The sequence below is a fragment of the Pyrus communis genome, chromosome 2 (assembly GCF_963583255.1).
Source record: "Pyrus communis chromosome 2, drPyrComm1.1, whole genome shotgun sequence".
NCBI classification, from domain to species: domain Eukaryota; kingdom Viridiplantae; phylum Streptophyta; class Magnoliopsida; order Rosales; family Rosaceae; genus Pyrus; species Pyrus communis.
In genome coordinates, this window is record NC_084804.1 from 35,305,383 (window position 1) to 35,318,602 (window position 13,220).

Genomic DNA, 13,220 nt, shown 5'->3' on the forward strand with positions numbered 1-13,220 from the left:
ACTTGGACTTAAGAGTGGTGGATGAAGCATGTATAGAACAAAACTAACAAATTGTAACTACTTTGCAGAGCATAAAGGTATGGAAAAGAAGAAAATTTCACTCGTTGATCAAAGCACAATTAGACATGTTATTGCCTTTGAAAGTCTTATTGAGTTTTGTCAAGTCAGTTGGTCCGTAAGTCAGATCATAAACCAACCAGAAAATATCTAACAAGCATCATTGTGTTCTATATAGAGAATACACACTACTAATACAACAAAATATGGGATCACGACATATAGATATTGAGCCCACATGTGACATGGATTGCATACATAGGCACATTAGACCAAATTGCGTCTCCTACTTGTTATTTAGAACACAATGTACGAGTCTCACAATCTAAATGGAACATCAAACATTGATTTAAATGTCCATGATTATATACAAGAATTAAGAACAAATATGAAAAAAATTCCAACATTAAGAAGATAATAATGTAAAGAAGTTTTAAAGGGTTCTTTTTACGAACTATCGAATTCCAAAGTTCACCGTCAGCCCTTTGAAGATAAGCATCGTACTACTAAATAATGAAACTACAATAACTACAACAAATAGAACTACCACTTCTCAAGTCTAAACATAGGAAGCACAACAAATATACATACCTGGGTACACCTATGAATTGGCATACTAAGTACCGACAAAACAAACTAGTCCATTTACCCAATGCCCCAATGTGAAGTAGACTGAAATTGATAATTTATCAGAAGTACTACCCATGGAAAAGGTCTGATACCTAGACATCTTCATATTAAATTCTAGTAAGAAGAACAAGATATTTGGTTGCTCATATCGTAGCGACGTGACGTAGTGCCACTAATGGTATCCAATGTTGCCCCAATATCTCTTCGACTATCCTCATAATGGTTGCCATTGAAATGTAATCCATACCTACACCAAGGGGAGTGGGCTCTAAATAAAAAAGAATGTTTTAGCAACCATGAAATCAAATAAGCCAATATAATTCAGTGGATACTAGTCTGAAAACGAAACAAAAGAAAAGAGAAAACACATCACCTGGGGGATAGTTTGGTGGATACTAGTATGAAAATCTAGGTGTCGATAAACCCATGGAATTTGGAGAGCGTTTTATACTATTAATTGGTATAGGGGCGGGCCTCAGTTTGTGAGGAAAATGGGATGTGGATGTCACCATAGAAGTAGTATTATGCGCGGCCTTGTCTTGCCTAGAGATCTGTGAGCCAAAAACCATGAGTCAGTGTCAAGAATCTAATAAAACTTAGCCTGCTGTGAAAAAGTTGGAAATGCTGGTCTGCTACCAATCACAGAAAGGCACCTCACGCAACATGAGCTAATAATAAATAACCTCACTAGTCTGCCACCATTCACAGACGGAGAGAGTAAACATTTCAAGAGATTTCAAACTAATGGAAGGTGCAATGATCTTTACAAATTTGCAGTTTTTCATATTTAGTAAGATGAGATTTTAGAGAAATCCAATGGATGTGTGAACCTCAACCAATCTTGTACAACCTATTAAGTGTTTGTTCAAAATCTAGTCGAATATATATCCTAGTGTGGTAGTAGTGTTAGGATACTTGCCAAGTGGCATGATCTTGCAATGACAGATGTGTGGTAGATGTTCAAAAGTTAGTTAGTTAGTTGGAAATACCCTATAAATAGCAAATTGTAAGGAAAGCTCAACATTCAATGAAATAATATTGTTCCTTTGTTGTGCAACCATTGAAGATGTGGAGCTAGGTTCTAACATTGGTATTGAGCCAGTCGTTCGTTCCTCTCAATCCTTCCTTATTGTATGACGCATCAAGCATCGCGGAAAAATATGGAAGCTAGGGTTTCAAATCTGGAAACCAAATTCAATGAGTTCAAGTCCTCACAAGATGAATTGCGATCAGAATTCAAGATGTCTCACGACCTAATTCTCCTTCAACTGCAGTCGCTTGTGGCGCGTGGCAATGGAGGTTTTGTGGGAGAATCTTCATAGGCAACTACATTAAATCCACATATGCAAGATGGGTTGAATCCTAATTGGTTCCCAATTTCAAGAATTAAGATTGCAGCCATCAGTACCAGCAACAATCGCAACCATCATTCTTGAAGATGGACTTCCCTCAATTCAATGACGGTGATGATCCATTGGGGTGGATTTATAAAGCCTAGCATTACTTTGAGTTCTTCAACATTGAGGATTTGAAAAAGGTCAAGTTAGCATATTTTCACATGGAAGGGGAAGCTTTGAAATGGTTTCAATGGCTGCGATGTCTAATCAATTACCTCAATTGGGAGGAATTTACAAAAGTCAAGTGTCAAGAATTTAGCCTCTTCGAATTGGAAAATTCAGCAGAGACATTGGTTAAACTTCGTCAAGTGGGTACTCTTCGTGATTATATGATCGAGTTCATATGCCTGGCAAATCGTACTAGAGATATCAATCCATCACTACTGAAGTCTTGTTTCACTGGGGGACTAAAGGCAGAACTCAGACACAATGTGAAACTCTTGAAGCCTCAGCTTTTTTGCACAACAAATCTATTACAAGCTTACTGATCTCAAGGTGAAATCTTCCTATAAACCTCTTGTGATTCAGCCTAATTTTAGGTCACCTTTACAATCGACAAATACTAATAATGTAGCTGAAAATGGATCAAGATTTAATAGTGTGAGAAGATTAACCCCAGAACAGGTGGATCATTGTAGGAAGAATGGTCTTTGATTCCATTGCAAAGAGAAGTATGTTCAAGGTCATAGTTGTGAAAAGAAAAAATTGTTATTACTTGATGTGCAAGCCTATGTGGAAGGTAAAGAGAATGAGGTAGAGAATGATTTCGAAGAGGATGAACTATAAATTACTGCTTGTGCACTATTTGGGACTCTAACACCCCAATCTATTAACACTATGAAATTCCTGGTTTTATTAAGAATTGTCCAGTCATAATCTTGATAGATTTGGGCAGCTCACACAATTTTATAGATTTGGGATTGGTTAAAAGACTCAAGAGTCATTTAGACATAGGTCATGTGTTCAATGTGAAAATTGCAAATGGTGGTAAAGTTGTCACATCCTAGTCTCGACTCCGCTGTAGCACAATATTGTCCGTTTTGGGGCCCAACCACGCCCTCACAGTTTGTTTCTGGGAACTCAGAAAAGAACTTCCTAGTGGGTCACCCATCCTAGGATTGCTCTCACTTGAACTCGCTTAACTTCGGAGTTCCGATTGAACCCGAAGCCAGTGAGTTCCCAAAAGACCTCGTGCTATATGGAGGTGGGCATGTACATATAAGGCACATCACCCCCTCTTTGTTGGTCGATGTGTGATGTTACAATCCACCCTCCTTAGGGGCCCGACGTCCTCGTCGGCATACTCGCACCGAACAACATAATGGCTCTGATACCATTATGTCACATCCCAGTCTTGACTCCGCCATAGCACGATATTGTCTGCTTTGGGCCCTGGCCACACCCTCATGGTTTTGTTTCTGGGAGCTCAGACGAGAACTTCCCAGTGGGTTACCCATCCTAGGATTGCTCTCACCCAAACTCGCTTAACTTCGGAGTTCCAATGGAACCCGAAGCCAGTGAGTTCCCAAAAAGCCTTGTGCTATATAGAGGTGGGCATGTACATATAACGCACATCACCCCCTCTCTGTTGGTCGATGTGGGATGTTACAAATATAGCTACACATGGTATATTGTCTTAAGCTTCAATCATAATCCAAGAATATAGAGGAGTTTTAGATCTATATGCTATTACATTGGGGGGTTGTGATACTGTTCTTGTGTAATGACCTATCCCCAAATATTTCAGTTTTTGTAATTTTATAGCGTGAATTTACGAAAATGCCATTCAAGGCGAAATCATTGACTTTTGTTGACCTTCGTACTGGGTAACATATGACCTATTCTATTAGTATTTTCTTATAGTACTCATCACTACGAACGTGTGGGTGCAAGTCGAATTGAATTTGGAGTTACGATGAACTTTTTACAGAACTATGAAGTCGAGGGGCAAAGTAGCCAATTCACTATTCTAGATATTAGGGTTAGATATTTTTATTGTTTTAATAATTTTCTGTCATGTGGGGCCCACACCCCACTTCCCTTTCTTCCCCATGTCATTCCTCCCTTACCCCCCATGATCTCTCAGATTCTCTCGAAGCCTCTGCTCCCTCTCATCTTTACCTCATATTTCTGTCATTCCCTCACCCATTTCTCGTGCCTCACCTCTGCAACAATAATGACGACACCCACACATACACAGGACCACCAACTCAGCCATATTTAGCCCTTTGTCTCTCTCTGATCTCCCTCATTTCTTCTTCCATGTCTGTGCACACTGCACAAAAAAGCAGAAACCACCTCGCCGTACTCTGATGAGCCTCACTACCAAACCATCTTCACCTTACTCCTTTTACTACCTAATTGTACGATAGAACCAAAGGACAGAGTTTTGAGCCCGCTATCTTCCCTTCATTTGCTAGTTAAATCGAACCACTGTCGTTGCCATGTTTCCTGACGAGCTCCTTGAAGTTCCAACCTTGGTAAGCCTTATAACTCCCCAAATTCTCTTTTAATGATGATCTAGAACTGTCTATAACCTTGATGGGGGAAAGTTATTGTAGATGGGTGATTTCCCCAGATTCCAGCAGAGATCCGACAGCTTTCAAGCCATTTTTCGGCCAACTTCGGCCACGATTGGCCACAAGATAGGTATATTTCTCCTCCTTGTTTCTCTAGCTTTAAAACCATATATTATGTGTTGGTTTTGGTTAAGTTTTGACCCCAAAACGGAGTTGGGGAAGTTTCCCGACCAAAATTTCCAGATCTAGCCTTCTTTTTCCTTGAGTCCGGCGGGTGCGACTTGCGAGCCTAATTGGGTCGACCCGACCTGCAACCCAAAACCATGCCCAACCTAGTAACTAGGTCCAATCCAATAACCGACCCAGACATTTGGGCCATGTAACGCAAACCCTTGGCATATTAACCCCAACCCAACAACCCAAAGCCTAGATTCGACCCTACTCGGACCCAAGCCCAGTTTCCATGATTGGCGCCTGGGTGCGCGTGGCAGGCTGTCATGGCCGACTTGTGGAGCACACGTGCGTCCGCCATAGATGCTATGCTCCACCGTCTTCCACAGCGGCACAAGCGAATTTTTCTACGACCTTTTTGACGACCCATCTCGACGCTTGGCCTCTCAGGCCGCCACCCCCCCCCCCCCCCCCGTGGCGGCACGTGGGGGAACCCAAGGTCCCTTTTTAGGGTTTTCAATGTGCCGAATCCGAATCAGTTGTCCGTTTTCCCAAATTCTAACGTTTTAGTGGAGTTTTATTAAATGGTCTCTATTTGTGTTTAGGAGCATCGATGGGAAGTGACACCGTCCTCTTTAGTTTGAGCAGCTCCTTGGAAACAAAATATTTGTGAGTGGACCCCTTCTCAAATTGCATACTTTTATAAAATATTAGTCTTGCATGCATTTCATATTTCATGAATTTAGTATGTTTTATAATATGTTTTACGGATTTCTATAATTATGGTTACGGAGAAATTATGATTTATTTAAATTGCTTTTACGAAATAGTTATGACTTATCAAATTTACGTTTTACTAAAGGTTATGAATTATTGGATTTTTGTATATGAAATTATATGGATTTACAAATATGATTTATGTTGGATTTATGAGATGAGGCTTTGAGCTTTTGAGCTCCGATGATTAGATATGGGTTTTTGAGATATGTTTTCGGTGCTTATCTAGTGGGTTATCATACAACACATACACACAACACGGGTATGTGGACTCTATGGCCAGAAGAAACAGTTGCGGATATTTATGACACACCCCCAGCCTCACTGGCGAAATTAGTGTCGATAACTTCACTAGCCACAACTAGTGTCGGTGTGTTACGTATATATTTCTTCTCTGGTGTAACCCAGCTAGTTGGAAATATCCTACAAATAGCAAATTAGAAATGCTCTTGGTTAGTTGGAAATATCCTACAAATAGCAAATTGTAAGGAAAGCTCAACAGTCAATGAAATAGTTTTGTTCTTTTGTTATACTCTCTCTCTGTGTGCAGCCATTGAAGATGTGGAGCTAGGTTCTAACAAGTAGCAGACATTTCATTTTTTGTTGTAAAAAGAAAAGAAAGACCAAACTTTTGGGCGTTTTCGTACCCATCTACCAACTGCGATCCAGAGAGATTGGATACTTGAGCTTTTCTACATTGCCTTGAAATGCTTGTTCATGCTGTAAAACAAGCTTTCTTTAAACTACCTGCTTGTTTTTGCACCTCGAATGGATGGACGTGATAGAAAACAAACACTTATTTGGGTTGTTTGACTACAATTAAAACATAACATCAACCCAAGGAGACTCCAAAATTTTAGCCCAAATTCTACACACAAATAGTGGCAAGGTTTCCAAACAAATCCACTCCACTATTCAAGTTATTTGGCAGTTATTGAAACAAATTCACCATGTCTAATTTCAACGTACTTATAATAATAACCGCTCATGGCTTTGCAAACCTTGAACATAAACAAACCAAAGCAAATATCAACCCACGTCTCACCTGATGACACAGCACTCAAATCAAACTCTTCTTCCTAATTGCTTCCTGTCAATGCATATACTTCCGCCTACAACTTCATTGTCGATTTTTTCTGGGTGCAACGAGTAAAAGGCCAATCACAACACGTTTGCCATCGTCCTTGGCAAGGGACCAGTATTAATCGTGTCCAGTTGGTACTACTATTTACCATATTCTGCAGCTTCCTTGCAATGGTCGCAGTTTGCAGATAACTCGCTGACGGTCAATGTTTGTACAAGCTCTTCAACATCCTCCTTGAATACTAGACGAATGGCACATTCATGCAGTCCTAAGCCCGGGCTGTCGGACCCAAAAGTTGCACTGACTAGATTCAATTGATTCCACGATTCAGGAAACAGAGCACGCGGTATATAGACAAACCAAATCAAATCATGCGCATACAACCACATGTCTTTATCTGTATCGAATGTAAAACGGATCTTATTGTCACAATCAACCTCAGGGGTAAGATCACAAATGAGCTCACGAGCAAACTCTGAATCCGGAGTGTCATTGATGATGTTTGGATGTTCATGGATCGATGAAGAAACAGATAGAGCAATCCCTAACCAATTACCATCATAGTACAAATTTTGAGGCACTTCGATTTGTGCAGAGTCACCTTTATTCGGATTCAAGAACCACTTCGGAAATTCAATTCCAGCGAGCTTCAATGCAAAGTGATTGTCAGACCCGACCTGTAGAGAAAATTTCTAAATGTGAGATATGAGAGAGAGAGAGAGAGAGAGAGAGAGAGAGAGATAGAGAGACATACCCAGTTTCTGATATTCTGAGAGAACAACTGGAACTTTCTTTCGTGTGGATTACTGTGATCGCATTCTTGGGGACTATGTTTTTCCTCTGTGAGGACTTTGTGATTTTGCTCCAGAATTAAGTTTATCCAATGTTTTACCACCAATTCATTATAATATTCAAAGAGGGTGTCTGAACTGCCTAATATACATTGTATGATTGTCTGGACAAATCCTTGTAAATCTTGCTTGTATAAAATCCGGAGCCCACAGATCTTAACCTTTAAAGCAGGTCTATAGGTAATAAAGGAAAGGCAGATTTTCCTTGATGATGTTTGAGTGAACAGTTCGGGAATAATTGCTCGTGGAATGTAAACAATTAAAAGGTGATGTTTATCAGATATCACGGACTCAAAGTTTAGGGACAGATTCACATAATGTTTACCCATTTCGAGTCGACAAGAACCATGATACTGATCCTCTTTTACGATGTGCTGGTGTTCCACTGCAAGTGATACGCATAGAGAAAACCCCATCCACTTCTTACTCTTGTGCAGATTCTGAGGCAGCTCGATTGTCACAGAAGTCCCAACTTCAGTGTTGAACCATGCTGGGGAACCACTTAAAGAAAAATCATAGTTTTGGTACCTATGGTTTAGTCCCTGGAGAATGCAGAAACAATGTGTTGAGAGAGAGAGAGAGAGAGAGAGAGAGAGAGAGAGAGAGAGTGAGAGTGAGAGTGAGAGTGAGAGAGAGAGAGAGAGAGAGAGAGAGTGAGAGTGAGAGAGAGAGAGAGAGAGAGAGAGAGAGAGAGAGAGAGAGACCTCCAGGTATCTTGGAAGAACAGATTCAATGTTCCTTCTCAACAGAACTGTGGAACCTTCTTCGCAAGTTGGAATAAATTTCTCCCTGCATATATCAAAGAACTCCAACGTTAAATGAAGAATGAAGTTTTAAATTTTTAACGCAGCTAATAATGTAGTTTTCAGAAATTAAACTCTACCATCTCAAAATGTCATTCTCTAGACTAAACCATCCAAGCTCTGATGTAGCTTTACCAACTTCATTCAAATTGGAGGGCTCAGAAGGGATCATTTGTTGACTTTGTTCGGACAGCACAGGTATTTGTTGTTGTAGCTGCTGCCGCCCTCCAATACCAAAACTATGTGGTATGAATGTTTGGATAAGCTTTTCTACATCTTGCTCATAAATTAGATGAATCCCACATTTCTGGACCTCCATGCACGGGTTGTTGGTTTCAAATACAGACCCAATCACAAAAGATTCATTTAACATCCTTGGAAAGCATACACAGGGTACATAGAAAGCACAAAGTAACTCAGAATTTGATTCAACTGAGTTGAGATGTCTCCAGTCAAGGAGGTATGGTTCCAGTTGAAATTCCTCAGTTTCCACTCTGCATTTGTAGAAGTAATCAGAAGCACAATCGGATTCAATCTGGGAGACACCAGGTTTTCGCTTCACCAAGAAAACAATAGCAACGCCCATCCACTTCTTATCATTTTTCAAATCTGGAGGCACCGGGATTGATATGAAATCTCTGGTAGCTATGTTGTTGAACCACTTTGGAATTTCATTTTGATAATCACAAGACTTTATGGAACATGACTTATAATCGAATAGCTGTAACATAAAACAGAAAAGGATTATGATTAGTTATAGAAAAAGACAGATACTTAGCATAGCGAAAATATGCTCGACATTTTTTTGTGGGTATGTGTGCGTGTGAGACAGAGTGAGAGAGAGACTTCAATGTCTTTTTGCAGCACTTGATTTGGCAGTGAAAGATCATGAACAGGTTTCCATTGTTGAAGTTTATCTGATATGGGGTCAAAACTAAAGAAACTACGCCCTGGGACAGTTGATGAAGTCCATGTCCTTGTATGTTTTGGGTCAGGCGGTGATGAAGTAGAAGATTCTTGATGCTTGGATGAAATGAGGGCACTGATTGTAGTCATTCCAGAAACATCTGAGGTCCATACTTTGAATTGATCTGGGAAATCTATCAGTGATGTACAATCATCAGCGGGCACATGTCGAACACTTAATGGAAGCTTCTTAGGCAGTGACTGAAGCCTACTACAATTCCTCAATTTGAGAGATTCAAGCTTTGATAGTTGGCCGATGCTTTCGGGTAAGTGCACAAAGTTATTAGCACTCAAGTCTAATGTCCTTAGGGAAATTAAGGTGCCAAGATCATCAGGTATTGCTCCATCTATCAGATCGCAATCACTTAAGTTTAGGCTCGTCAAAGAAGTTAAACCAGAGAACGAAGTAGGCAGCAACAAGCTCACAGGAGCATTTCCCTTTCTACCCCACCACCAACAAGTAAAGAGAGAATGCCATGATTTTGAAGGTAGATCTTTACATCCTTGGAAGGATAGAGTCTTTAGATTTTTCATAGCTGCAATGGATGATGATTCTCTTATAGCAGTTCCACTTATATCAAGGTCCTCAAGATATTCCACACAATTCAAATCCTCAGGTATGTCATCAAGTTCTGAGCAACCTGTTAGAATGAGCGTTTTCAGAGACGTCAAATACTGAATGGAACTTGGAAGACGGAAAAGGTTTCTGCAGCCTCCCAAATTCATCAATGTAAGACCAGTCAAACGTTGGATTGATGGAGGTAATTCTTCAATGGCAGTTCCATCTAGATGAAGCTCCAACAAGCTTTTCATATTTCCTTCAATTTCAGGAAACCTCTCGAGTCTTGAAGAACCAGAGAGAGTTAAAGTTTTAAGAGATTCCAAACTGATGAAAGGTGGAAGGCTCTCAATGGATTTGCAGTTTCTCATATTCAACAAGATAAGGTTTTTGAGAAATCCCAGGGATGGGTGAACCTCAACCAATCTTGTACAACCTTGAAGCACCAACTTCTCAAGATTTGGAACCTCAACGAAGTTTGGGGTTGCAATCAAGTACACGGAATCACTTAGATCGATAAACTTTAGCATGCTCCAGCGCTGGTACAATATAGAAATTACCATAAAGTGAAATAAATAATACGTTGATATGAATATTTTTCAAAATATTAGCACGCACAAAGACATAATCTTACCTTATTTCCCCTCCATACTTGTTTGATACGGCTTGAATGCATGCGGAGTTCCACTAGCTTATCTGATTGAAAGTTTGATGGCAAAGAATTAAAAGGAAATGCATGCCATTCCAGCAGTTGTAACTCATTAGAAAGGTATCTGATGGGTCCAGGAAAGTACACATTACTAATTTTTAACAATCTTAGCTTGCACATCTTTGAGAACGGGTCAACATTTATGTGAACCACCTCTTGTTTTGGTAGATTCAAGAATATACCTTCCACTGCAATTGTTCCCTAACAAAAAAGAAGGAAATTAGTTGCAGTACAAGGACATAGAAAATACAAAGATGATAAATTCGTTTTAGTAATCTTTGAATCTATATTTGTAATAATATATTACCTCATTGTTTACAAATACATGGATGACATCCTTGGGAAGCCACAGCCTGCTACGTTTGCCCGGCTCTTCACAGCATTCACGACGAACAATCTCCCAACCTAATTCTTGAATCAAGTCATGCATCCACAATTTTCTTCCAAATAGAGTTAGTAGAGATTTTTCCATGAGAACTGCTATATCAATGTCTGGACAATAGCCACAACTACTTTCCAGTATTCTTGTAACGCGATCTTTATCCTCCCCTTTAAAGAAACATGCAATGTCCAAAAATACTTTCTTTTCTACATCTTGTAAAGCATCAAAACTTACTTTAAGCACATCAGTAATTCTTCTGTCTGGATTTTCTTTAAGTCTATCCAAAGCACTTGACCATACTTCTACGCTTCTACCAAAGAGGAATGAACCCAAAACTTCAATAGCTAATGGGAGGCCATTAGCGTATTCTACAACATTCTTTGATAGCTTGAGAAAGTCATCTCCGACCTGGTCTTTCTTGAATGCTTTCTGACAAAAGAGCTGAAGAGCTTCAGCATCAGTTAACGGCTTCACCTTATACATTTTATCTACTCCATATGTGCAAAGCAAATGCTCATTCCTTGATGTTATTATGATCCTACTCCCTGAACCAAACCAATGATGACCACACAATGCTTTCAATTGTTTTAATTGATCCACATCATCAAGAATGACAAGAACCCTTCTAGTACTTAGTCTCTGTCTTATCTTTTTCATCCCCATATGGACATTATGTACATCTACATTACTCTCAAACAGGATATCTGAAAGAAGTTGCTTTTGTAAATGGACTAGACCTTGTTTCTCAGTTACCTCTCTAACATTGGCAAGAAAGCTGTAAGCTTCAAACTGAGAACGTATCCTATCAAAAACTACTTCAGCAATGGTTGTCTTACCCATACCCCCCATCCCCCAAATCCCTAACATGCATACATTGTTCAACCCCGTGTCTAAGCAAGAAATCACTTCATTTACACGTGAATCCATCCCAACTAAATCCGTATGTATACTTGAAATTGTTTGATTTACTTTAGTGAAAATATATCTCACAATATCTTCAATAATTTTCGACTGATATCTGAAAAAACAAACAAACAACGAATAAATAATCCTCTCATTGAAGTTTTGTCAGCGCCACTCAACCAAATAAAAAGATAACAAAATGTTAAATTTTGTATGTTCTTTCTTCTTTGTTTCAAGAACAAAAAGAAAAAGTTCTTTGGTATACCTCCTCTGCAATTTTCTTGTAAAAAACAAAAAGAAAAGAATAAAGTTTTACGGTGCTACAAGGAGATCGGTAACCTTACCCATCTTGTAAATGCCATCCATAGAGATCAGCTACTTCGGTAAGTGCATCCCTCCACGTACGCACCTTCTCAGTGTTATCCTTAAAGGCTTCTTCATGCTTGGAGAAGGCTTTCCCGAAATTACCCATTTGTTTTCGTACCTCAGATGGATCCACGTCATAGAAAACTGGGAGTATTGTCTGCCCCATCACCTTCGTGCATTCAACACTCTTTGCAAGCTCATCCAAGCAACATGTTGAGTAGGCATAGTTTCTTGAAAGAACAACAATTACATATCTTGATTCTTCAATTGCTTTCAAGAGTTCTGGCGAGATGGGTTTTTCCCTCTCAAGTTGTTCAGCACCTCTGAATGCAAACACTCCCTTCTGATTCAGAGAAGTATACAGATGGTCTACAAAATTTATGCGGGTGTCTTTGCCTCTGAAACTGAGGAACACATCGTATGTCCATTGAGGAGTCGGAGGAGACCCATAAGAAGACGAAGGAATATCTGTTTGGCTGATCATTGAAGGTGTGGAAGGTTACCACTTTGGCTATGGTGAAGATTACAGAAGGGTCTTTGCAGAATCTGATCAGAAACACTGAAAGTGGGTGTTAACACTTTGCATTTACTCTGAACAAATGATAAATCATCGCAGAAAGCTTTTTGAAAGAAGTTAATGTGAAGTTTGAAGCAGCAGAGCAGGAAAAAAAGTGCATCGAACAAAGAATCTACCTAATTGTTACATCCCTCTTTTAGTTTTGGTATTGATATTCTTCTTCAGATCAAAACCTCTCATCATCCCCTTCAACTTTCCCAAACCCTAAATCAAAATTAGCCAAATAACATGAGGAAAAAAAAATCTGTAAAAAGAGATGATCAAGACCATGTAAAGAGTTTAATGAATCAAAATTCAAGAGAAGACTTAGAAATATTACATGTTGTTGGAGGACAAGGAGTCTGACTGACCTCGCTAACTGGGACGACTCTCACAGCTCCAAGTGAGAGAGTCAAAACTGGAAAATGAAACTCGTTCAAATGCCTGATAGTGGCTTTCCCCTTCCCCGAAAAAGCAAAAAGCGGATGCG

The 13,220-nt window shown here is 39.6% G+C and overlaps 1 protein-coding gene across 3 annotated transcripts; it reads right to left on the reverse strand.

Moving 5' to 3' along the window:
* Nucleotides 1-6,433: 6,433 nt before the first annotated feature.
* On the reverse strand, nucleotides 6,434-13,220 carry LOC137725883 (TMV resistance protein N-like). Of its 3 annotated transcripts, none has more exons than XM_068464715.1 (10): nucleotides 13,071-13,220; nucleotides 12,868-12,955; nucleotides 12,153-12,720; nucleotides 10,831-11,923; nucleotides 10,449-10,724; nucleotides 9,136-10,353; nucleotides 8,370-9,010; nucleotides 8,191-8,275; nucleotides 7,390-8,028; nucleotides 6,434-7,312 (listed from the first exon to the last, which is right to left on the reverse strand). In XM_068464715.1, exons 3-10 carry the CDS (start codon nucleotides 12,656-12,658, stop codon nucleotides 6,776-6,778), a joined length of 4,995 nt encoding a protein of 1,664 aa, XP_068320816.1. In that variant the 5' UTR covers nucleotides 12,659-12,720; nucleotides 12,868-12,955; nucleotides 13,071-13,220; the 3' UTR covers nucleotides 6,434-6,775. The 3 variants fall into 3 exon arrangements, with proteins under 3 accessions (XP_068320816.1, XP_068320815.1, XP_068320817.1); XM_068464714.1 differs by having other exon boundaries at nucleotides 12,153-12,733; XM_068464716.1 differs by lacking the exon at nucleotides 12,868-12,955 and having other exon boundaries at nucleotides 12,153-12,733.

Excerpts from the sequence above, each read along its gene's own strand:
- LOC137725883 (XM_068464716.1), bottom strand. The coding sequence starts at position 12,658 with ATGATCAGCCAAACAGATATTCCTTCGTCTTCTTATGGGTCTCCTCCG. Across the intron at positions 10,354-10,448 it reads AAGTATGGAGGGGAAATAAG|CGCTGGAGCATGCTAAAGTT; the intron begins GTAAGATTATGT and ends ATATTGTACCAG. Across the intron at positions 8,029-8,190 it reads TTCTTCCAAGATACCTGGAG|GGACTAAACCATAGGTACCA; the intron begins GTCTCTCTCTCT and ends TGCATTCTCCAG.